A 25820-nucleotide genomic window follows, 5' to 3' on the forward strand; every position below is an offset into this window, starting at 1 on the left:
TTGAATGGAACAAGGTAGAGTTGTGAGCATCTGCTCTTTTGAAAGCTCATTTCTTTGCAACGACAAGGATGATTGTATCTGAAATTTTCATTGAGCTATCTATTTGAGATGTTAATATCACTTTGAAAAATTGGGTAAGAAGTGTAGGGATTTGCTCAGAATAGAAAAGATGGAAAGATTGAGAAATTGCTTTTTTTAAAAAACATTGTTTTGACATACTGCTGACTTAACATAAGTTAACCGTAGTTCTTTGAAAATAGTATCTGAATATGTATCTAGTAACTGTTTATTATCACCTTCTACTTGTTAAATTCTTTTCTAATGACTTTTTAAATTTGAGTGAGTTTAGTATTTCTTGTCTCATCCAGTAACAATTTATGCTGACTAGGTGAGGATGTTTTAACTTCCTTATTAATGAGGATTTACAAAAGAAATTCTAAGAGATGGAAAACTAGACAAAAGGAATATTTAGCTAAAAGTTTGTTGGTGTCGGGGAACCGTGTCTAGTAAGGTAATCTGATGTGAAATGATATAAAACTCTGGGGACTCAAACCTATGAAAGTGACCTTTTATTGGACCCTGTTTACTTTTCAGTTCTTTATACTTCAGTTCTTTTATGATGGGGAGAGACTGGCCAAGCTAGCCTTTTATATAATAATTGATGTACCAAATTATTATTCTTAGTTTTTCTGGCTAATTTGGAAGTAACTTTACCTTGGATGAAGGTTTGGTGTGTCACTGAGCAAAAGCACATAATCTGGATTGACCCAGTGTTGTAGATGACTGGGGACATCAGTGGCTTTGTAAAGTTTCATTAGCTTCTTTTCTCTTTTGGTTATAACAGTGTGGTGCATTGTTAGTTTGAGAGGCACATGGTAATACAGGAAAACAGCCATTTTTCTATTTTTCTTGAAACTCTTGTTCCAAGTTTGATTATCTTTACGTTGTCTAATTTCTTTCTCACCTTTCTTAGTGTTGTCTGCTTTTAAAGATATTAAAACAATCTCTTTAGGTCAGCTTTTATTCATCATATTCCTTATGTGAATTACTAAAATCTGTGTTACTGGTCAAAAATGCTTCTGAAACCTAGCCATGAATTTTTAAAATGAGTAACGTTTGTTTAGAAAGTATAGCTTATTAAAAGTTTTGTTTATTTAAAAGAATTAATCCAAGACCTTGTTTACTTAATGGTGAAAACACTGGAAATGGTCTGGCTTTCCATGGGTTCTTTATAGTGTTTTTAAATATTGAAAGTTGTTAGAGTACTGTTGAAATGTTTTAAATACCATCTTGCTGCAAAATAACCATTTTATATTTCAGAAAGCCTCTTGAAATATCTACTGACTCACTAGACAGTTCCTTGGGTTAATGGGAGATTGTAAGGGTTTGATATAAAATGGCGAGAATGTCAAATCAGAACCCCAAAGAGCCTGCCTTTCACCTTGACTTGGAGAAAATTTGTTTTAGTGGGGCTAGCTCTTTTTCCTCCTGCTTTTGCATAGTAACTCCAGTTTAAAACAGTCTCTGGGTCTGCAGCCTTTCTTCCTGTAAAAGGACATTTTTGTTCCTGTGCACCTCTTGAAAAACTGGGCAACAGTTGCTAGAGATTTTACCTTTCAAGGTACTTGGAACAGGTAGGTTTTTTATTCTTCTGGAAATCGTTCCATCAGTTGTAAAATAATTTTGTGTCTGTAAACTAAATGCTTTCCATTTGATTAAGAAGAAACTGGCCTCACATAATTGTGACAGGTATATGTTATTAAAGAGAGAGATAAGGAAAGCATGCACAGGCACTGGTTCTTTGGCGTCATCCTAATCTGGCCTGGGTTTTTTCTGGAAATAGAGTGGTAACACAAAGAAGTAGGGTAGGCTGGGACTTCCCTGGCAGTCCAGTGGTTAAGGCTCTGTGCTCCCAATGCAGGGGGCACGGGTTCAATCCCTGGTTGGGGAACTAAGATCCTGCATGCCGCATGGCGTGGCCAAAAAAAAAAAGAAGTAGGGTAGGGCTTAGTTGTTTCTCCTCAGGCTCTCTTACCCTCATTCATAACCTTCCCTAAGAGATAAGTGCTCACTGAAAGAGTTTCATAAATAATTTTTCACGGTGCTTCTCTACTGTCATGTTTCAGGCATACCAGGAATTCAAATTTACAACAGATGAGATTGATAGGAACTGCATATAGCTGTCCCAGCACCTTCCCCAAAGAAGATAAATGTCACACATTGTTTAAAATTAAACACCTAATATTGTTTAAGTCCTTATATTCAGATCATAGAAAAACTGAAGTGAGACATTTAATGACATAGATGCAGAATCCCAGGATCCAAACTTTTGGTACTGTGTAAGTTTTAGAAGTTTGGGAAACATGACCAGGAAACTTTACAGTTGGAGTTTAAAATGAAAATTTGAAACTGTCCCTCTGAAGATGAAAGGAGACAATTCTCTTTACCAGCACTTACAGCTTCTCAGTTATTACAGCCATGCTCTGCTGTCCAGCTGTGGTGAGTGTTAAACTAAGCATATTATAACTCTGGTGTTTCTCTGACGTTAATGAAGTAGTTATGATTGTTATATGAGAGAGTGACTTCAGAGTCATCTTTATTTTCTAAACTACATAGAAGTGAATATGAAACAACAGTTGAGGGAAAAAAAGAAACTTGAGAAAGAACAACTGTTCCCTCCATTTTTCTTTTGACTCCTTAAAATAGTTAAGTTTCTTATGTTCCAGTCACTCTATCAGGTACAGGAAGAAAATAGCAACAAGATCAGTGAAGGTCCCTGTTTGCATGTAGCTTAATTTGAAATGCAGTCTCTAAAGCTACAGGGGTTAAAAAAAGAGGGAGGGGGTCTTCACTGAGGTTTGTCTTCTGTCTTGCTCTTTGGATGTTCCTTGTCTCCAAACTATTTCTATAATCACTTATACCTAGTAAGTCTCAGACTTTCTGGAACTGATGGACTTTTATTTTGTTTTTGCCATGCTCTCTATCATCTCAGAATTGCCACATGACAGGTTTCTTGTTTTGTTTTGACTTTTTATGTTTTTTAATAAAATTATATTCCATGATAACTGGAGAATCACAGCCTTAGTCATATGTGTGCTTGCAATACTTAACTTGGAAAGTCATAAAACACAGATTAGTCTTTCTTTTCTTATATATGTCTACCCCCACCACATTAAGCCAGTTGTAACAGACTTAATTTGAAGTGCTATTGTGTTATACTTCTCAAATCCAGATTTTTCCGGTATGCTTAGCCTGGTAGGCCAAGTAGCTCATCAGTATTTCCCTTCCTTCTGTATCAAGAGCCAGTATCAGTGACCTTTTCAGAACTCCCTGACCTGACAGTTGGGGGCTGTAAGAACTATATGTCATAATAAACTGTTGGTAACTCTCAGAAGGCAGATGATTGGTTCTTCATTTTATAGCAGATTAACACTTTAGAGTTGATGGTGTATAACTCTTCTAGTTTTTTCAAGAGGCTCTCCAAGTACCACATCAATAGGGTCTGACGTACTAAAAAGATCAGGACCATAGCCTCATAATTGTTAATCATTTAACATTTTACCAACTAACTCAGTATCCTGGGAATACAGCAGTACTCCCTCTTTTGCACAGATGAGAGATCCAACTGTCTCAGCTGCTTGTGCTTGTCTGCCTAGGACAGCCAAGTATTTTCCACACCCAGACAGTCTTGGTTTCCCTTGTTTTCTTTAAAGTTCGAAAACAGACACATTCTTGGATTTTCATATAAACATTGTCTTGTTATAGAGGTGTGTGTCTGTGTGTGTGTGTGCATGTGTATGTGTGTCTTTTAAAGAGTAATTGTGAATTCAGCCCTATAGTAGTAGTTTAATTTTCCTCTTGGATCTTGGTCTTTGAAGAGACTGACATTTTCCAAGGTACTTCACGTCAACTGCTACTATTCTTGACTAAGACAAATATGCTTTTGCCAGGCCATAGACTGCAGAAATGAAAAAAAAAGAATTTTCATGTATTGCCAGTGTATCATCCACAACCTTTTCCACAGCAGCAGTTGCCCTTTATAGTGTTAACTTAAGAGGGCACTTTGCTGGCAGAACTTTTTTTAAAGAGGGTCTGACAGACATGGCGACCACTCCTCCATCTGCTACCCCTAAAATCCAAGAGCCCCAGCAGGTGCCATTCATTATGGGGCTGAGATCTCAGCAGTAGAGCATTGGTTGCTTTTCTCTCCAGTTCTCTTTTTCAGTAGTAAACCATCAAGTATATCAAAACCGGCCTGGCACTTCACGAACAAGGTACTGAGGAATCCTAGAGTGCTGTTAGGAGATGAGTTTCAAGTATGCTGAAAGTCCTTCCATGTCCAGCTTTTCATGGTGATTTGCTTTTATAATGAATGTATGTATCTCAATAAAAAGATATATAGAGCTTTCTGTATATAGTAAAAAGGAGTCTGTTGGAGAGACTTTACAGGAAAGATCACATCTAGTCACTGTGTGGCTACCTATGACTGGTCAGAAGTCAATATATTGACTTCTCATTTGAGTTAGTTTACGTGAAAATAGGTGTACAGGAGTGGGAACCAAATAAGACTGTTGCCACTTCCAAAGGAGGGAAAGACATTCCTGCCAAAGCCATTTCTCTGTCTTGCCATTCCTATTCTTTCTACAAGCACCTCTTGCCGGTGTCATCACGCCTGAGACAACGGGTCATTGTACTGTTATCAGGGCCCACTGTTCATATTTTCCCCACTACTGTTTGAACCTGAAAATGAAACTTTCACTTGACTCCTTTGTCTTATTTTCAGTCTTTTGACCCTCAATCTTTTCATTGTTAGGGACTCCAGAAGAAAAGTCATACATCAGGGAAAAAGCAGTTCTAAAATGAAAATTATACAGAAACGATTCCTCTTTCCTCAGTGGAAAGTTTCATCCTCTTTCCTCGATGGAAAAACTGGGGACAGTCAGACATATTTTTACTTTGAATGTCAGTTTAAAAGGTCAAGTGCAAATGGGCACGTGTTCTTAGTAGAGAAAGCAGAGATGTGGGCCTGAGCTTCATTTCCATGGCTCTTTTCCAACATCATTCTTAGGTTCTACAGATTCAGTGTGATGTGTGGCCTTCCCTGCATCACCCAAAACACATTTTCTTGAGGAACTGCCTTGCTTTTGCTGTGTGTGCTTTCTCTTAGGGATAGACTGCTGGTCAGAGGTTGCTGACTCTGATTCTTTCTGACCAGTGAGGTGTTATATAGCTCAAAGATATGTGGATGGGTTTACATATGTGTGAGAGACAAAGAGACCTCTTCTACAGTTTTGTAATGAACTGCACTCAGCATAGGACCATTGATTGCCTAACATTTTTTTCTTTTGCTTGAACTCAGGGGCAGAGGCCTGGCCTCCAGGGGTTTGTCTTAAATATGTCGGGGGAGACCAATTTGGACATGTGAACATGGTGATGGTGAGATCGCTAGAGCCCCAAGAGATTGCAGATGTCAGCGTCCAGATGTGCAGCCCCAGCAGAGCAGGAATGTATCAGGGACAGTGGCGGATGTGCACTGCTACAGGACTCTACTATGGAGGTGAGTATGTCCCTGTGCAGCCCAGGGTGAAGGAATTAAGGTAACATCTTACAGCATCCCCAGTTGCTCACAGAGCTTGTCAAATTATGTAGCAGGGTGTGCTCCCTTCTAAACAGCGACCCCATGCGGGTAAATGACTTGAATTTAATGACTAATTGGTTCAGTCTAGTGGTCTCCTTTTTATACTAGGAATTTAGTTAAAGTTTAGTGAAGTGTAATGAGATATATATTGCATTCTAAACAATGATTTAGTAATGCTGCTATTTTTATTATATAATCTAGTAGGTGCTGTAAGAATACTGAAGGCAGTCCTTGTTCTCCCAGTCTCTAGACAGAAGTTATATAAAAAAAGATAATGCACAAAGTGTGCATACTTCTCTCCACCTGATGACCTGTCAAGATGCTAGTACCTCTCACTCCTTCTGTTTACTGCCATGCTTTTTGGACAGAGTGATTTACACTCATTGTCTCTTCTTCCCATTTACTTTTATTTTTCAAACCAGTCAGTCCTTTACCCACTCCAGTGATGTTTATCAGCAACTACCCAGTTTCCAAATCCAGTAGCCACTTTCCAGTCTTCATACTAACTGACCCTGTATCATTTGGCACCAAACTCTAAATGTTTTTTGAAGTGTATACCTTCTTAGACTCACATGGTACCTCTCTTGTTTCTTCTCTGAATGTTCTTTGTCTAGTCTCATTTTTGCCCTGGGACTACAGACATACCTTGATTTATTGATGTTCGCTTTATTGTGCTTTACAGTTAATTTTGTTTTTTACAAATTGAAGATTCGTGACAACCTTTCGTTGAGCAGGTCCGCTGGCACCGTTTTTCCAGCAGCATTTGCTCACTTTGTGTCTCTGTGTCACATTTTGGTAATTCTCACAATATTTCAGACTTTTTCATTATTATTATATTTTTTATGGTGACCTGTGATCAGCAATCTATGATGTTTCTATTGTAATTGTTTTGGGGTGCCACGAACAGTGCCCACGTAAGACTGTGAACTTAATTGGTAAATGTGTGTGTTCTGACCATTCCACCAATTAGCCATTCCTCCGTCTCGTTTCCTCTCCTTGGACCTCCCTATTCCCCAAGACACAACAGTATTGAAATTAGGTCAGTTGATAACTCTACAGTGGCCTCTGAGTGTTCAAGTGAAAGGAAGAGTCACACATCTCTCACTTTAAAAACTAGAAATGATTAAGCTTAGTGAGAAAGACATGTCAAAAAACAAGATAGGCCAGAAGCTAGGTCGCTTGTACCAAACAGCTAAGTTGTGAAAGCAAAGGAAAAGTTCTTCAAGGAAATGAAAAGTGCTACTCCAGTGAACACACGAATCATAAGATAAGTGAAACAGCCTTATTGCTGATATGGAGAAAGTTTGAGTGGTCTGGATAGAAGATCAAATCAGCCACAGCATTCCCTTAAGCCAAAGCCTAATCCGGAGCAAGGCCCTGACTCTCTTCAACTCTGTGAAGGCTGAGAGAGGTGAAGAAGCTGCAGAAGAAAAGTTTAAAGCTAGCAGAGGTTGGTTCTTGCAGTTTAAGGAAAGAAGCCCTCTCCATAACATAAAAGTGCAAGGTGAAGGAGCAAGTGCTGATGTAGAAGCTGCAGCAAGTTATCCAGAAGATCCAGCTAAGATAATTCATGAAGGTGGGCTACACTAAACAAGAGATTCTCAATGTAGACAAGACAGCCTTATATGGGGAGAAGATGCCATCTAGGACTTTCATAGCTAAAGAGGAGAAGTCAGTGCCTGGCTTCAAAGGACAGGCTTTCTTGTTAGGGGCTAATGCAGCTGGTGGCTTTACGTTGAAGCCAGTGATCATTTACCATTCTGAAAACTCTAGGGCCCTTAAAAATTATGCTCAATCTGCTCTGCCTGTGCTCTGTAAATGAAACAACAAAGCCTGGATGACTGTACATCTGTTTGCAACATGGTTCACTGACCATTTCAAGCCCACTGCTGAGACTTACTGCTCAGAAAAAAAGATTCCTTTCAAAATGTTACTGCTCATCGACGGTGCTCCCGGTCACCCAAGAGCTCTGATGGAGATATACAAAGAGATTTTCATGTCTGCCAACACAACATCCATTCTGTAGCCATAGATCAAAGAGTCATTTCTACTTTCAAGTCTTGTTCTTTAAGAAATACATTTTGTGAGGCTATAGTGAATCCTCTGATGCATCTGGGCAAAGTAAGTCCTTCTGGAAAGGATTCACCACTCTAGATGCCATTAAGAACATTTGTGATTCATGGGAGGAGGTCAAAATACCAGCATTAAGAGGAGTTTGGAAGAAGCTGACTGCAACCCTCGTGGATGACTTTGGAGGGCTTCGAGACTCCAGCAGAGGAAGTAACTGCTAATGTGGTGGATGTAGCAAGAGGAATAGAAGCGGAGCCTGAAGATGTGACTGAATGGCTGCAATCTCAGGATAAAACTTTAACCGATGAGGAGTTAACTTTTTACGACCAGCAAAGAAAGTGGCTCCTTGAGATGGTATCTACTCCTGGTGAAGATGCTGTGAAGATTGTTGAAATAACAACAAAGGACTTAGAATATTACATAAACTTAGTTGATAAAGCAATGGCAGGGTTTGAAAGGTCTGACTCCCAATTTTGAAAGAAGTTCTACTGTGGGAAAAATGCTATCAAACAGCATTGCATGCTACAGAGAAATTGCTCGTAAAAGGAAGAGTCAGTCAATGCAGCAAACTTCATTGTTCTCTTACTTTAAGCTGCCCCAGCCTTCAGCAACTCCCAAACTGATCAGTCTGTAGCCATCAACATGGAGGCAAGAACTTCCACCAGCAAAAAAAGATTACAACTTGCTAAAGGCTCAGATGATGGTTAGCGGTTTTTGCCAATAAAGGATTTTTAAATTAAGATATGTACATCGTTTTCTTAGACATAATGCTATTGCACACTTAGTACAGTGTACAGTAAACATAATGCACTGGGAAACCAAAAAATTCGTGTGACTCATGGCAGTATTCACTGTATTGCAATTGATCTGGAACCCAACCAGCTATATCTCCAAGGTATGCCTGTCCTAGATTGTGAACTGGGCCCTGTTCATGCTCTGTGACCTCATCCACCCACCTGGCTTCATCTGTCATCAGTACGGCATACATGGTGGTACTCGAAGTCATATTTGTGGTGTAGACTTTTTGGAGTTTCAAACCTGTATTTAAGTGCTCGTGGACAGAACTCCTGGATATTCTGTAGAGTTTTGAATTTTAGTATCTCCTAGGCAAAACTTATATTCTTGTAATTGTCATCCCACTGAGATGATCAGGCCAGAAGGTAGAGTCATCTTTTGTTCTGTCTTATCATCCTTAATCACAGACCAATTCCTATTCTTTTCTCTATATCCTATGTCCTAGAGATCCAGAGAAAAATAAATAAAAAAGAGTTCCTGTCCTCAGGGAGCTCTTAACTGGACTCGTGGCCAGTGGGACCTTTGGAGTTATTTCAAGGAGTCCTGGAATTAATTTTCTCATATATGTTTTTGCAGCCAGTGGAAACTTGAAGTATTTCTCTGACTAAAAAAATTAGAATGTTAGTGTTATCCTTTGTAACATCATTCTTTGCCAAAAACCTTTGTGCCTCCTGTAATGGAGCCAAACTCCTTGGCACAGGGCTTAAAGCTCCTCATGGGGCTTCCCTGGTGGCGCAGTGGTTGAGAGTCCACCTGCCGATGCACGGGACATGGGTTCGTGCCCTGGTCTGGGAGGATCCCACATGCCGTGGAGCGGCTGGACCCGTGAGCCATGGCCACTGAGCCTGCGCGTCTGGTCCCTGTGGTCAGCAACAGGAGAGGCCACAACAGTGAGAGGCCTGCGTACCGCAAAAAAAAAATAAAAAAAGCTGCTCATGATCTGGTCTGGCCTCGTTTTCACTTTCATCCTTAGTCACCTCTTTACTCCCCACAGCCAGTCCCCAAAGACACCACATGATTTCACTTCTTCATGCCCTTGCTCATGTTGTTCCCATTGCCTGAAATACCTTTTTCTTTACAACAAACCCCTGCTCATCCTCAGCACCCTGGTGAAGTCACCTTTCCTCCTTCCCTCCTCCCCACTTCTTACTCTCCCCTCTACCCCAAGGAAATACCTTCTTCCCTTTCACTTATGCACATGCTTGTTATTATAGTTAACACATTGTGTTTTAGGTGTTTGTTTACTTATCCTTTTCTCCTACTAGACAGCGAACTATTTGTTGAATAAAGCATCAACATCATGTAACGATCATCTATCAGAATGCAGAGATTATTTCTCCCCTCTTCTCAGGCCACCTCTCCTGAGAATCTTCTTACTTGCAAAGTTGGAAATAGTTTCTCCCACTGCTGAGCTCCATTTCATAATCTCTTTCCCTCTCCTTTGCCTCTCTTTGGCACTTTACCTCTTTCTGCCCAGTTAATTTGATGAATATCTAATATTGCTTTTAAAACTTAAGGTGATACATGTCTCATTTATCTTTGTAACTCTTGAAAAAGCTGAGCCAAGTGCAGAGTGCAGAGTGGCTACTCAAATTTTTAAATGCATGTCAGTGTTTTTAAAGGAGGAGGGAGACAACATACATGACTTTAAAAAAAATTTCTTTGATGTGAAGATACTGCTTCATAGTGTTCTCCCATGCTTGAGAGCTCTAGTCTTATTTTGTGCGTGTGTGTTTTAGTGTTAAATTAAAAATAATTATCACTATATGTGACATTAAAATTTATACTTGTAACATCCCTCTCAAATTCTATAAGTAGGTAGAATATAAATATACTAGCTCTGAAGGCAGTAAAAACTTCAAAGCCTTTCTTGGTCATATAGTCTGTGAGTTGTTTTTCAGGACTTTGAAATCTAATACCTACAAGGGATCTTAATAGTTCATCTGATTCCATGGTTTTCAAGCATTTTTCTTAATCAGTGGAACCCTTTTCTTGATAAAAGTATATGTGAATGCCTCCTCCAAAAAAGAGAAAAGATAAAACTGAAACTGGCTTTGTTGAATTGGGAGCCTCCTTGGCCTGTGTTTACCTGCTTTCTGTCTGAGGTGACCTCCAGGGCTGTGTAGAATATAGTTTGCAAACCCTTCATCTACTCTAATAAAGAATTTAATTCCATTTACAAGCTACCGTATTCCATTGAATTCAGTTTAATATTGATTATAAAACATGTCATGATAGCAGAACTGTTAAATGACTGGCAGAAAGTGAAATATACATAATATACATAAAACCACAGCTGTGAACATGTGAAAAAAATAAGCTGCTATGTTAACCTTGGCATGAATGGCTCTTTCAGTTTTTCTGGTCACTCTTAGCTTGCTAGTGCATTGAGTATAGTGTAGTGGTAGGCGTTGATGCCTTATCTTTATGGGGTTTTTTTTAAAAGGTTTTTTTTTTTTTGATGTGGACCTTTTTTTTTTTTTTAAGTCTTTATTGAATTTGTTACAGTATTGCTTCTGTTTTATGTCTTGGTTTTTTGGCCGAGAGGCATATGGGATCTTAGCTCCCTGATCAGGGATTGAACCTGCATCTCCTGCATTGGAAGGCGACGTCTTAACCACTGGACTGCCAGGGAAGTCCCTCATCTTTCTGTTTTAACAACAAAGCTTGTTTTGTTTGTTTGTTTGTTTTGGGTTTTGGTTGGGTGGTCTCTTCTTTAGTCTTTAATGGTCTTTTCTAGAAAGAATCCATTCTCCTTAGTTTTATAATAATACTTATGTTGTTTGAGCTCATTTCTCTTCCTAAAAGGAATTTTTGCCATATTTAATAATTTACAAAGTGGGTCTTCTTCCCTCATTTTAGATTGGTTGTACTCTTTCAGTCTCTTCAACAGGAGTGTGCTATTGGCATGTTATGTGGACAGTTCTTCTTTATGTGGGGCATATTTATAAGACCCATGGCCCTCTCACTAAATACCATGTTCATCTTTAGAGCCAACCCTCCTCTTCCACCACACACATTTCTAACTCCCTTGGTTGAGTACCAGTAAGTATTTGATTCTTGGCAGAGTTATTTTCAAGCCCAAACATTTTATTTTATCTTCTTTCTACAGACTTTTGCTTCTTAGATAAAAACAACCTGTTATCTAATGCCTACTTTATGTCAGGCATTGAACTGGGCTTTTTCATATAAATTATAAGGGAAGTATTAGCTGTACTTTATGGGTGGGGAAACTGAAGATCAGAGATAATGACTTGTCTAAGTTTCAGTGAAAGTTATAAATTATAAATTAGCTATAAATTATAGTTATAAATTAACAAAAGTAGTTTTATGATCCTTGCCATTGGACACTACTATATTGGGTTCACAGGGAAACTTTGGCTCCAGGTTGTTGGTACTTGGCAGAGTTTAGGGAGACTGTGGTATATGGTCCACAAGTCTTCTCCATTTCTGGAGTGTGTGGGAATGAGGGTCAGGCTGAGATTGGCAAGGTGACTCTTAGGTAATTGAGTAAATATCGGTGTTCCCCAAGGAATTACTGCTTTCCAGGAGATATACAGTTCATGTAGGGCACTTGACTCTTGGAAAGGAGTAAGCAGCATGAGTGCTTGTCACCATTTTAGCCTTGGTACAAACATGCCTCCCCTCTTCCTAGTAGAGTACCGTCTTTCAGAGTTCCACAGGAGACAGACTTCCCTAGCGGTCCAGTGGTTAAGACTCCATGCTCCCAAATGCAAGGGGTGCTGGTTCGGTCCCTGGTTGGGGAACTAAGGTCCCACATGCCGCACCACACAGCCAAAATAAAACCCACCAAAAAAAACCACACCAAAAAACCCAAAGTTCCACAGGAGAGCTGTACCCCTGCGCTTGATGGATCCTTCTAAAGCACAGGGGTTCTAGTTGTGAAGTAGGCACTGAGGTCACGTGATACTCTGGTTATCATATGCTGATGAGGGTTTCTTCCACTTGAAATAGCTCTTCTTGTTAAATGGCTTCACGTGGTTCCTTAGGGACAATTCACATGTAGATTAAATACTTATATTCATTTAGTTTTCTCAGAGGTTAGAAATGGAACTTCCCCTATTAAGCTCCCAAATCATAATATATAATATAGTCCCACAGATTAGGAAACTTAATGGGTGCTCTATGTAAACCACACAGTTTATTTCTTTAAACCTTTGTAAGTTCTTCTTTCAGCTTCTCCAGTCTATGGAATGTCCACCTTAACCAGGTAGTGTGGGGCTGCTCCTCCTCATTCTTTTTTTTTTTTTTTTTGCGGTACGCGGGCCTCTCACTGTTGTGGCCTCTCCCGTAGGGGAGCACAGGCTCCGGATGCGCAGGCTCAGCGGCCATGGCTCACGGGCCTAGCCGCTCCACGGCATGTGGGATCTTCCCAGACCGGGGCATGAACCCGTGTCCCCTGCATCGGCAGGTGGACTCTCACCCACTGCACCACCAGGGAAGCCCTGCTCCTCCTCATTCTTCTCCAACGTTTTAACTGATGATGTTGTAAAAGAAGCTCTGGTTTCATAGATGTCCTCTAGACTCTACACAGGTGTCTTCTATTTAGATGCTGTTCTACTTGGCATTTCTACCAGCTCTCTTGCCCTTTTGCCTATTGACCCCACCTTTAAATGTCTCTCTTTTATGTTGCACTCAAAAAACCTGCTTCATTTGCTTCTAGAAGATCCTCAATAAGATACTCTCTGAAAAAGGAAGGGAGGGAGGGAGGAAGGAAGGAAGGAAAACCACCAGCAGCATCAGCCGCAAGCAGGCTCTTGCCAGATTAGACCTCCTGGAACAGTCAGCCAACATGGTGCCATTCTAGCCCCCTAGACATGTGTATCATCTAGCAACAGCCTGTGGAACAAAAACCACATTCACAGAAAAATAGACAAGATGAAAAGGCAGAGGGCTATGTACCAGATGAAGTAACAAGATAAAACCCCAGAAAAACAACTAAATGAGGTGGAGATAGGCAACCTTCCAGAAAAAGAATTCAGAATAATGATAGTGAAGATGATCCAGGACCTTGGAAAAAGAATGGAGGCAAAGATCGAGAAGATGCAAGAAATGTTTAGCAAAGACCTAGAAGAATTAAAGAACAAATAAACAGAAATGAACAATACAATAACTGAAATGAAAACTACACTAGTAGGAATCAATAGCAGAATAACTGAGGCAGAAGAACAGATAAATGACCTGGAAGACAGAATGGTGGAATTCACTGCTGCAGAACAGAATAAAGAAAAAAGAATGAAAAGAAAGGAAGACAGCCTAAGAGACCTCTGGGACAACATTAAACGCAACAACATTCACATTATACGGGTCCCAGAATGAGAAGAGAGAAAGACCTGAGAAAATATTTGAAGAGATTATAGTTGAAAACTTCCCTAACATGGGAAAGAAAATGGCCACCCAAGTCCAGGAAGCACAGAAAGTCCCATACAGGATAAACCCAAGGGGAAACACGCCGAGACACATAGTAATCAAATTGGCAAAAATTAAAGACAAAGAAAAATTATTGAAAGCAGTAAGGGAAAAATGACTAACATACAAGGGAACTCCCATGAGGAAAACAGCTGATTTCTCAGCAGAAACTCTACAAGCCAGAAGGGAGTGGCAGGACATATTTAAAGTGATGAAAGGGAAGAAACTACAACCAAGATTACTCTACCTGGCAAGGATCTCATTCAGATTTGACGGAGAAGCCAGAAGCCTTACAGACAAGCAAAAGCTAAGAGAATTCACCACCACCAAACCAGTTCTACAACAAATGCTAAAGAAACTTCTCTAAGTGGGAAACACAAGAAAAGAAAAGGACCTACAAAAACAAACCCAAAACAATTAAGAAAATGGGAATAGGAGCATACATATCGATAATTACCTTAAACGTGAATGGATTAATGCTCCAACCAAAAGACACAGGCTCGCTGAATGGATACAAAAAGAAGACCCATATATGTGCTGTCTACGAGAGACCCACTTCAGACCTAGGGACACATACAGACTGAAAGTGAGGGAATGGAAAAAGATGTTCCATGCAAATGGAAATCAAAAGAAAGCTGGAGTAGCAATACTCATATCAGGTAAAATAGACATTAAAATAAAGAATGTTACAAGAGACAAGGAAGGACACTGCATAATGATCAAGGCATCAATCCAAGAAGAAGATATAACAATTATATATGCACCCAACATAGGAGCACCTCAAAACATAAGGCAACTGCTAACAGCTATAAAATAAGAAATGGACCGTAACACAATAATAGTGGGAGACTAACATCTCACATACACCAACGCACAGATCATCCAAACAGAAAATTAATAAGAAAACACAAGCTTTAAATGACACAGTAGACCAGATAGATTTAATTGATATTTATAGAACATTCCATCCAAAAACAGCAGATTACACTTTCTTCTCAAGTGCACATGGAACATTCTCCAGGATAGATCACATCTTGGGTCACAGATCAAGCCTCAGTAAATTTAAGAAAATTGAAATCATATCAAACATGTTTTCTGACCACAATGCTATGAGATTAGAAATCAATTACAGGGGAAAAAATGTAAAAAACACAAACACATGGAGGCTAAACAGTAAGTTACTAAATACCCAAGAGATCACTGAAGAAATCACAGAGGAAATCAAAAAATACCTAGAGACAAAGGACAATGAAAACACAACAATCCAAAACCTATGGGATGCAGCAAAAGCAGTTCTAAGAGGGAAGTTTATAGCAATACAAGCCTACCTGAAGAAACAAGAAAAATCTCAAACAATCTCACCTTACACCTAAAGGAACTAGAGAAAGAAAAACAAAACCCAAACTTAGCAGAAGGAAAGAAACCATACAGATCACAGCAGAAATAACTGAAATAGAAACAAAACAGTAGCAAAGATCAATAAAACTCAAAGCTGGTTCTTTGAGAAGATAAAGTTGATAATCCATTAGCCAGACTCATCAAGAAAAAGAGGGAGAGGACTCAAATCAATAAAATTAGAAATGAAAAAGGAGAAGTTACAACAGACACCATAGAAATACAAAGCATCCTAAGAGACAACTACAACAACTCTATGGCAATAAAATGGACAACCTGGAAGAAATGGACAAATTGTTAGAAAGGTATAACCTTCCAAGACTGAACCAGGAAGAAATAGAAAATATGAACAGACCAGTCACAAGTAATGAAATTAAAACTGTGATTAAAAATCTTCCAACAAACAAAAGTCCAGGACCAGATGGCTTCACAGGTGAATTCTGTCAAATATTTAGAGGAGAGCTAACACCCATCCTTCCTCAAACGCTTCCAAAACGTTGCAGAGGAAGGAACACTCCCAAACTCATTCTATGAGGCCACCATCACCCTGATACCAAAACCAGACAAAGATACTACAAAAAAAGAAAATTACAGACCAATATCACTGATGAATATAGATGCAAAAATCCTCAACAAAATACTAGCAAACAGAATCCAACAACACATTAAAAGGATCATACCCCATGATCAAGTGGGATTTATCCCAGGGATGCAAGGATTCTTCAATATACACAAATCAATCAATGTGATACACCATATTAACAAACTGAAGAATAAAAACCATATGATCATCTCAATAGATGCAGAAAAAGCTTTTGACAAAGTTCAACATCCATTTATTATAAAAACTCTCCAGAAAGTGGGCATAGAGGAAACCTACCTCAACATGATAAAGGCCATATACGACAAACCCACAGCGAACATCATTCTCAATGGTGAAAAACTGAAAGCATTTCCTCTAAGATCAGGAACGAGACAAGGATGTCCACTCTTACCGCTATTATTCAACATACTTTTCGAAGTCCTAGCCTCGGCAATCCGAGAAGAAAAAGAAATAAAAGGAATACAAATTGGAAAAGAAGAAGCAAAACTGTCACTGTTTGCAGATGACATGATACTATACATAGAGAATCCTAAAGATGCCACCAGAAAACTGCTAGAGCTAATCAATGAATTTGGTAAAGTAGCAGGATACAAAATTAATGCACAGAAACCTCTTGCATTCCTATACACTAGTGATGAAAAATCTGAAAGAGAAATTAAGGAAACACTCTCATTTACCATTGCAACAAAAAGAATAAAATACCTAGGAATTAACCTACCTAAGGCGACAAAAGACCTGTATGCAGAAAACTATAAGACCCTGATGAAAGAAATTAAAGATGATACCAACAGATGGAGAGATATACCATGTTCTTGGATTGTAAGGATCAATGTTGTAAAAATGACTAAACTACCCAAAGCAATCTACACATTCAATGCAATCCCTGTCGAATTACCAATGGCATTTTTTACAGAACTAGAACAAAAAATCTTAAAACTTGTGTGAAGACACAAAAGACCCCGAATAGCCAAAGCAATCTTGAGGGAAAAAAACGGAGCTGGAGGAATCAGACTCCCTGACTTCAGACTGTTCTACAAAGCTACAGTAATCAAGACAGTATGGTACTGGCACAGAAATATAGATCAATGGAACAGGATAGAAAGCCCAGAGATAAACCCACGCACCTATGGTCAAGCAATCTATGACAAAGGAGGCAAGGATATACAATGGAGAAAAGACAGTCTCTTCAATAAGCGGTGCTGGGGAAACTGAACAGCTACATATAAAATGAAGTTAGAACACTCCTTAACACCATACACAAAAGTAAACTCAAAATGGATTAGAGACCTAAATGTAAGACCTGACACTATAAAACTCTTAGAGAGGAAAACATAGGAAAAACACTCTGTGACATAAATCACAGCAAGATCTTTTTTGATCCACCTTCTAGGTTAATGGAAATAAAAACAAAAATAAACAAATGGGACCTAATGAAACTTAAAAGCGTTTGCAAAGCAGAGGAAGCTACAAACAAGACGAAAAGACAACCCTGAGAATGGGAGAAAATATTTGCAAACGAATCAGCGGACAAAGGATTAATCTCCAAAATATATAAACAGCTCGTGCAGCTCAATGTTAAAAAAACAAACCAGCGAATCCAAAAATGGACAGAAGGGCTTCCCTGGTGGCGCAGTGGTTGAGAATCTGCCTGCCAATGCAGGGACATGGGTTTGAGCCCTGGTCTGGGAAGATCCCACATGCCCCAGAGCAACTAGGCCCGTGAGCCACAACTACTGAGCCTGCACTTCTGGAGCCTGTGCTCCACAACAAGAGAGGCCGCGACAGTGAGAGGCCAGTGCACCGCAATGAAGAGTGGCCCCCACTCGCTGCAACTAGAGAAAGCCCACGCACAGAAACGACCCAACACAGCCAAAAATAAAGAATTAAAGAATTAATTAATTAATTAATTAATTAATTAATTAATTTTTAAAAAGGGCAGAAGACCTAAATAGACATTTCTCCAAGAAGACATATAGATAGCCAAGAAGCACATGAAAAGCTGCTCAACATCACTAATTATTAGAGAAATGCAAATCAAAACTGCAGTGAAGTATCACCTCACACCAGTTAGAATAGGCATCATCAGAAAATCTACAAACAACAAATGCTGGAGAGGGAGTGGAGTAAAGGGAACCCTCTCGCACTGTTGGTGGGAATGTAAATTGATACAGCCACTATGGAGAACAGTATGGAGGTTTCTTAAAAAACTAAAACTAGAATTACCATATGACTCAGCAGTCCCACTACTGGGCATATACCCAGAGAAAACCATAATTCAAAAAGACACATATACCCCAATATTCATTGCAGCACTATTTACAATAGCCAGGTAATGGAACCAACCTAAATGCCCCTCAACAGACAAATGGATAAAGAGGGTATAGTACATACATACAATGGAGTATTGCTTAGCCATAAAAGGGAACGAACTTGGGTCATTTGTAGAGATGTGGATGAATCTAGAGACTGTCATACAGAGTGAAGTCAGATAGAGAAAAACAAATACCGTATATTAACGCATGTATGTGGTACCTAGAAAAATGGTACAGATGAACCGGTTTACCGGGCAGAAATTGAGACACAGATGTAGAGAACAAACATATGGGCACCAAGGGGGGGAAAGTGGTGGTGGGGGTGGGATGAATTCGGAGATTGGGATTGATATGTATACACTGATATGTATAAAATGGATAACTAATAAGAACCTGCTGTGTAAAATGAAAATTTAAAAAAAATTCTTAATCTCTTAAAAAAAAAAAAAAAAGATACTCTCTGTTTCAGTTCTGATCTCTACATTCCTCCAGTATCAGAAATAGGAGTACCCCTTGAAAATAACAGATTTCTTTTTTGGTGAGAGAAATGCTATCCTAAGCTGATTGTGATATGTATGGGAAGTGTTTTTAGAAGGGACATTTCAATATGTAAATGAGATCCAAAATCCTTAAATATGTTTACATTACAAGGTGTACATTAAGTTTAAAAGGCGATGGGCTATTTTGGCTTCAGAGAAGGAAGCCTGCAGGTTTGTACAATCCAGTTGGTTGTACTGACACCAAGTGGTCATTTGTTTGGTGGTTGTGTCCAGGTAGTTCCTCAGGAGTCACAGGCAGTGTGAAGTGGCTCTACTGTTCAGATTAATCTCTAAAATGCAGTCATGTGGTCCTGAACCTCTATGAAGTGTGGAAATCAAGAGATCAGGTGAAACAGTGATAGATCTTCAAAGTGTAGTAAATAAAATATTTGTATGTCTAGGTACGAAGCATCAAATGTTTTAACTACTTGGAAATTGTAATGTGAGTAGTTTTAATGTGAACTGTTTGTGCTAACACTGTTTCCTTTATAATTAGTTGTATTATTTCTCAGTAGACCAAATATATAAGGGTTTGGTAGAAGTGCAAAAATATAATTTCAAAGCAGCATCTTTTTTCTTATGGTAGCCAGAGCCATTTTGATAACGGAAATGTCTTTGATCTGGAATATTAGGTTCCAAGGATTCTGAATTTAAGGATCGACAGTTCCTTAAAAATTTTTAACCAAATTTAATTCTTTATTAACATCCATATACTTATTGTTAAACAGAAAATAAATTGTTGTAAAACCACTGACCATTTAAAAAGTAAATATTTAGGCATAATTGCTTTTTAAAAAATATAATTCTTCGAGGCAACTGCTCAGAGCTCTTGGGGGAGGTGCGGAGCAAGGGCTGGCGGGCAGCTTGCGGGGTTGGGAGCGTGAGCAGGAGTGGCTGAGGAGGCGGCAGCAGCCACGCGGCGGGCTTGGACCAATGCGGCTGAAGCTCCTGCAAACTTGGGCGCGCTCTCGCGCTGCTGCGCCAGCGGCCTGAGCGATGAAGATAGTGGTCCCCTGGACGCGGTTCTACTCCAACAGCTTCTGCCTGTGCTGCCATGTCTGCACCGGCACCATCCTGCTTGGCGTCTGGTACCTGATCATCAATGCCGTGGTACTGCTGCTTCTGTTGAGCACCCTGGCTGATCCAGATCAGTATCACTTTTCAAGTTTTGAACTCGGAGGTGACTTTGAGTTCATGGATGATGCCAGCATGTGCATTGCTATTGCAGTTCCTCTTCTCATGATCCTGATCTGTGCAGTGGCTACTTATGGAGCATACAAGCAACACGCGGCCTGGATCATCCCTTTCTTCTGTTACCAGATCTTTGATTTTGCCCTGAACACCTTGGTTGCAGTCACGGTGCTTGTTTATCCAAACTCCATCCAGGAATACATACGACAGCTGCCTCCTGATTTTCCTTACAAAGATGATATCATGTCAGTGAATCCTACCTTGTTTGGTCTTTATTATTATTCTGTTTATCAGCATTATCTTTACTTTTAAGGGTTACTTGATTAGCTGTGTTTGGAACTGCTACCGATTCATCAGCGGCAGGAACTCCTCCGATGTCCTGGCCTCTGTTACCAGCTATGACACTACGGTGCTATGCACCCCCGTATGATGATGCCACTGTGAATGGTGCCGCCAAGGAGCCGCCACCACCTTACGTGTCTGCCGAAGCCTGGAAGTAGGGTGTAGCTGAGAGTGACAGCTTGACTTTCATACATCAGGGCAATAGGTCTTTAATTGTACTTCTGAGATGAGCTTCTGAGCTTATTTGTTGCTGAAATGCTACAGTTTAAAATTTTAGATGTTAAGTTGAAACTGTAGTTTGAAATCTATACTTTAGCTAGAGCACCGTGATAGAGTAACTGTAGAATTCTTTCTGTGGGGGGTGCGGTGGGCTCCCCTAGTCTTCGCTCAGCATTGAAACTACCCAACAATCCGGATGAACCTTTTGTCTGAGGAGGCTGTTGTACGTGCTGAGCCCCAGAGTTGAAGAATTTATGACACTTTTCTCTCCGTTCCCTCCTTTCTCTTTTGAACACGTAAAATAAAATCAAAATTATATGATGCTTAGACCATTCCAGTTTGTAGAACAAACCTTAGGAGAAGAGGAATGTTAATCGTGTAAGGAGTCCATATATACATATACATAAAACAAGAATTTCCTTAGATCCTTTATGATTTAAATTCAGTGACAATTTGAGTTTGCTGGTCAAGGATTTTGTCCATGGGCCAAATTGAAACCCTTTGTCGATTCCTGGCAGTGAGGACAGTCAGTTGCCACCCCGGTGGCTGCTCTTGTACACCCATGTCTGGGGTCACGGCGTGGCGTGTTAGAGGGGAACTGGTTGGTACTGTGTGGTATCAGGTTCTCCCTTTCTCCCAGTTTCCCATCCCTGCTCAGAGCCCCCTTTCACTAAGTGTTCTGCCCTAGCCTGACTCAGGGAGGACATCCATCAGCCTTTGTCAAGTGGAATTGCTGAAATGTATTTACCCAACAATCTGAAAAAAGGTTTTCTTCTCTCCCTGCAAGGCACATCCTACTACTTTGAACTTCTGAGTATGTCTCATCATCTTTTAAAATGAGTGTAAAACAGTCTTCAGAAAAATCAGACGTGGTCAGGGTGCTTTCCTTGTAAAATGCCCTTATCTTGACTACCTGAATTTCAAGGGACTTTTATATATTCATATGTTCAGAAGTCACACCTCTCCTGTTTGTTCATTATTGAATGTGCTGTAAATGAAGTCATTTGGAATTAAAGTGAGATTTGCCCACATCCAAGAAAAAAATAGATATATATAATTCTTAACTTATGTGTGTGTGTGCATTGGTAAGGGCTATAGCTTAGGTAGAATCTAGTTTAAAAGTGTTTCGTTATGTAGAGAGTATATCCCTATCATAGTAAAACATAAACACATAAAACTTCCTGTACTGCTTTGATTTTTTTTAACATCTTTATTGGAGTATAATTGCTTTACAATGGTGTGTTAGTTTCTTCTTTATAGCAAAGTGAATCAGTTATACATATACATATGTTCCCATATCTCTTCCCTCTTGCGTCTCCCTCCCTCCCACCCTCCCTATCCCACCCCTCTAGGTGGTCACAAAGCGCTGAGCTGATCTCCCTGTGCTATATAGCTGCTTCCCACTAGCTATCTATTTTACGTTTGGTAGTGTATATACGTCCATACCACTCTCTCACTTTGTCACAGCTTACCCTTCCCCCTCCCCATATCCTCAAGTCCATTCTCTAGTAGGTCTGTGACTTTATTCCCGTCTTACCCCTAGGTTCTTCATGACATTATTTTTCTTAAATTCCATATATATGTGTTAGCATACAGTATTTGTCTTTTTCTTTCTGACTTACTTCACTCTGTATGACAGACTCTAGGTCCATCCACCTCACTACAGATAACTCAATTTCGTTTCTTTTTATGGCTGAGTAATATTCCATTGTATATATGTGCCACATCTTCTTTATCCATTCATCCGATGATGGACACTTAGGTTGCTTCCATCTCCTGGCTATTGTGAATAGAGCTGCAATGAACATCTTGGTACATGACTCTTTTTGAATTATGGTTTTCTCTGGGTATATGCCCAGTAGTGGGATTGCTGGGTCATATGGTAGTTCTATTTGTAGTTTTTTAAGGAACCTCCATACTCTTGTCCATAGTGGCTGTACCAATTCACATTCCCACCAGCAGTGCAAGAGTGTTCCCTTTTCTCCACACCCTCTCCAGCATTTATTGTTTCTAGATTTTTTGATGATGGCCATTCTGACCGTTGTAGTTTTGATTTGCATTTCTCTAATGATTAATGATGTTGAGCATTCTTTCATGTGTTTGTTGGCAATCTGTATATCTTCTTTGGAGAAATGTCTATTTAGGTCTTCTGCCCATTTTTGGATTGGGTTGTTTGTTTTTTTTTATATTGAGCTGCATGAGCTGCTTGTATATTTTGAAGATTAACCCTCTGTGAGTTGCTTCGTTTACAAATATTTTCTCCCATTCTGAGGGTTGTCATTTCGTCTTGTTTATGGTTTCCTTTGCTGTGCAAAAGCTTTTAAGTTTCATTAGGTCCCATTTGTTTATTTTTGTTTTTATTTCCATTTCTCTAAGAGGTGGGTCAGAAAGGATCTTGCTGTGATTTATGTTGTAGAGTGTTCTGCCTCTGTTTTCCTCTAATAGTTTGATAGTTTCTGGCCTTACATTTAGGTCTTTAATCCATTTTGAGCTTATTTTTGTGTATGGTGTTAGGGAGTGTTCTAATCTCATACTTTTACATGTCCCTGTCCAGTTTTCCCAGCACCACTTATTATAATAATTATTATTTTTTTTTGCGGTACACGGGCCTCTCACTGTTGTGGCCTCTCCCGTTGCGGAGCCCAGGCTCCGGACGCGCAGGCTGAGCGGCCATGGCTCACGGGCCCAGCCGCTCTGCGGCATGTGGGATCTTCGTGGACCGGGGCACGAACCCGTGTCCCCTGCATCAGCAGGCGGACTCTCAACCACTGCGCCACCAGGGAAGCCCCCAGCACCACTCATTGAAGAGGCTGTCCTTTCTCCACTGTACATTCTTGCCTCCTTTATCAAAGATAAGGTGACCATATGTGCGTGGGTTTATCTCTGGTCTTTCTATCCTGTTCCATTGATCTATATTTCTGTTTTTGTGCCAGTACCATACTGTCTTGATTACTGTAGCTTTGTAGTATAGTCTGAAGTCAGGGAGCCTGATTCCTCCAGCTCCATTTTTCGTTCTCAAGATTGCTTTGGCTCTTCGGGGCCTTTTGTGTTTCTATACAAATTGTGAAATTTTTTGTTCTAGTTCTTTGAAAGATGCCATTGGTAGTTTGATAGGGATTGCATTGAATCTGTAGATTGCTTTGGGTAGTAGAGTCATTTTCACAATGTTGATTCTTCCAATCCAGGAACATGGTATATCTCTCCATCTATTTGTATCATCTTTAATTTCTTTCATCAGTGTCTTATAATTTTCTGCATACAGGTCTTTTGTCTCCTTAGGTAGCTGTATTCCTAGATATTTTATTCTTTTTGTTGCAGTGGTAAATGGGAGTGTTTTCTTGATGTCACTTTCAGATTTTTCATCCTTAGTGTGTAGGAATGCCAGAGATTTCTGTGCATTAATTTTGTATCCTGCTGCTTTACCAAATTCATTGATTAGCTCTAGTGGTTTTCTGGTAGCATCTTTAGGATTCTCTATGTATAGTATCATGTCATCTGTAAACAGTGACAGCTTTAGTTCTTCTTTTCTGATTTGGATTCCTTTTATTTCCTTTCTTCTGATTGCTGTGGCTAAAACTTCCAAAACTATGTTGAATAAGAGTGGTGAGAGTGGGCAACCTTGTCTTGTTCCTGATCTTATGGAACTGAAATGGTTTCAGTTTTTCACCATTGAGCACGACGTTGGCTGTGGCTTTGTCATATATGGCCTTTATTATGTTGAGGAAAGTTCCCCCATGCCTACTTTCTGCAGGGTTTTTATCATAAATGGGTGTTGAATTTTGTCGAAAGCTTTCTCTGCATCTATTGAGATGATCATATGGTTTTTCTCCTTCAGTTTGTTAATATGGTGTATCACGTTGATTGATTTGCGTATATTGAAGAATCCTTGCATTCCTGGAATAAACCTCACTTGATCATGGTGTATGATCCTTTTAATGTGCTGTTGGGTTCTGTTTGCTAGTATTTTGCTGAGGATTTTTGCATGTATGTTCATCAGTGATATTGGCCTGTAGTTTTCTTTCTTTGTGACATCCTTGTCTGGTTTTGGCATCAGGGTGATGGTGGCCTCGTAGAATGAGTTTGAGAGTGTTCCTCCCTCTGCTGTATTTTGGAAGAGTTTTGAGAAGGATAGGTGTTAGCTCTTCTCTAAATGTTTGATAGAATTTGCCTGTGAAGCCATCTGGTCCTGGGCTTTTGTTTGTTGGAAGATTTTTAATCACAGTTTCAATTTCAGTGCTTGTGATTGGTCTGTTCATGTTTTCTATTTCTTCCTGATTCAGTCTTGGCAGGTTGTGCATTTCTAAGAATTTGTCCATTTCTTCCAGGTTGTCCATTTTATTGGCATAGAGTTGCTTGTGGTAATCTCTCACGATCTTTTGTATTTCTGCAGTGTCAGTTGTTACTTCTCCTTTTTCATTTCTAATTTTATTGATTTGAGTCTTCTCCCTTTTTTTCTTGATGAGTCTGGCTAATGGTTTATCAATTTTGTTTATCTTCTCAAAGAACCAGCTTTTAGTTTTATTGATCTTTGCTATCCTTTCCTTCATTTCTTTTTCATTTATTTCTGATCTGATCTTTATGATTTCTTTCCTTCTGCTAACTTTGGGGGTTTTTTTTGTTTTTCTTTCTCTGATTGCTTTAGGTGCAGGGTCAGGTTGTTTACTCGAGATGTTTCCTGTTTCTTAAGGTGGGATTGTATTGCTATAAACTTCCCTCTTAGAACTGCTTTTGCTGCATCCCATAGGTTTTGGGTCGTCGTGTCTCCATTGTCATTTGTTTCTAGATATTTTTTGATTTCCTCTTTGATTTCTTCAGTGATCACTTTGTTATTAAGTAGTGTATTGTTTAGCCTCCATGTGTTTGTACTTTTTACAGATCTTTTCCTGTAATTGATATCTAGTCTCATAGCACAGTGGTTGGAAAAGATACTTGATACGATTTCAATTATCTTAAATTTACCAAGGCTTGATTTGTGATCCAAGATATGATCTATCTTGGAGAATGTTCCATGGGCACTTGAGAACAATGTGTATTCTGTTGTTTTTGGATGGAATGTCCTATAAATATCAATTAAGTCCATCTTGTTCAATGTATCATTTGAAGCTTGTGTTTCCTTATTTATTTTCATTTTGGATGATCTGTCCATTGGTGAAAGTGGGGTGTTAAAGTCCCCTGCTATGAATGTGTTACTGTCGATTTCCCCTTTTATGGCTGTTAGTATTTGCCTTATGTATTGAGGTGCTCTTGTGTTGGGTGCATAAATATTTACAGTTGTAATATCTTCT

General features: G+C 39.5%; 1 protein-coding gene and 1 pseudogene across 2 annotated transcripts in view; both read left to right on the forward strand.

The window, feature by feature from the left end:
* The window catches only part of ILRUN (inflammation and lipid regulator with UBA-like and NBR1-like domains), a 119372-nt gene that overhangs the window by 39847 nt on the left and 53705 nt on the right, over positions 1–25820 (forward strand). For both annotated transcript variants that reach the window (XM_060110550.1, XM_060110549.1), the window contains exon 3: positions 5360–5557. In XM_060110550.1, the coding sequence (XP_059966533.1) occupies positions 5360–5557 (198 nt within the window). The remainder of the gene's footprint in view (positions 1–5359; positions 5558–25820) is intronic.
* Positions 19765–20474, forward strand: LOC132497245 (lysosomal-associated transmembrane protein 4B-like; annotated as a pseudogene).

This window comes from Mesoplodon densirostris, chromosome 10 (genome assembly GCF_025265405.1).
Source record: "Mesoplodon densirostris isolate mMesDen1 chromosome 10, mMesDen1 primary haplotype, whole genome shotgun sequence".
Classification (NCBI taxonomy): domain Eukaryota; kingdom Metazoa; phylum Chordata; class Mammalia; order Artiodactyla; family Ziphiidae; genus Mesoplodon; species Mesoplodon densirostris.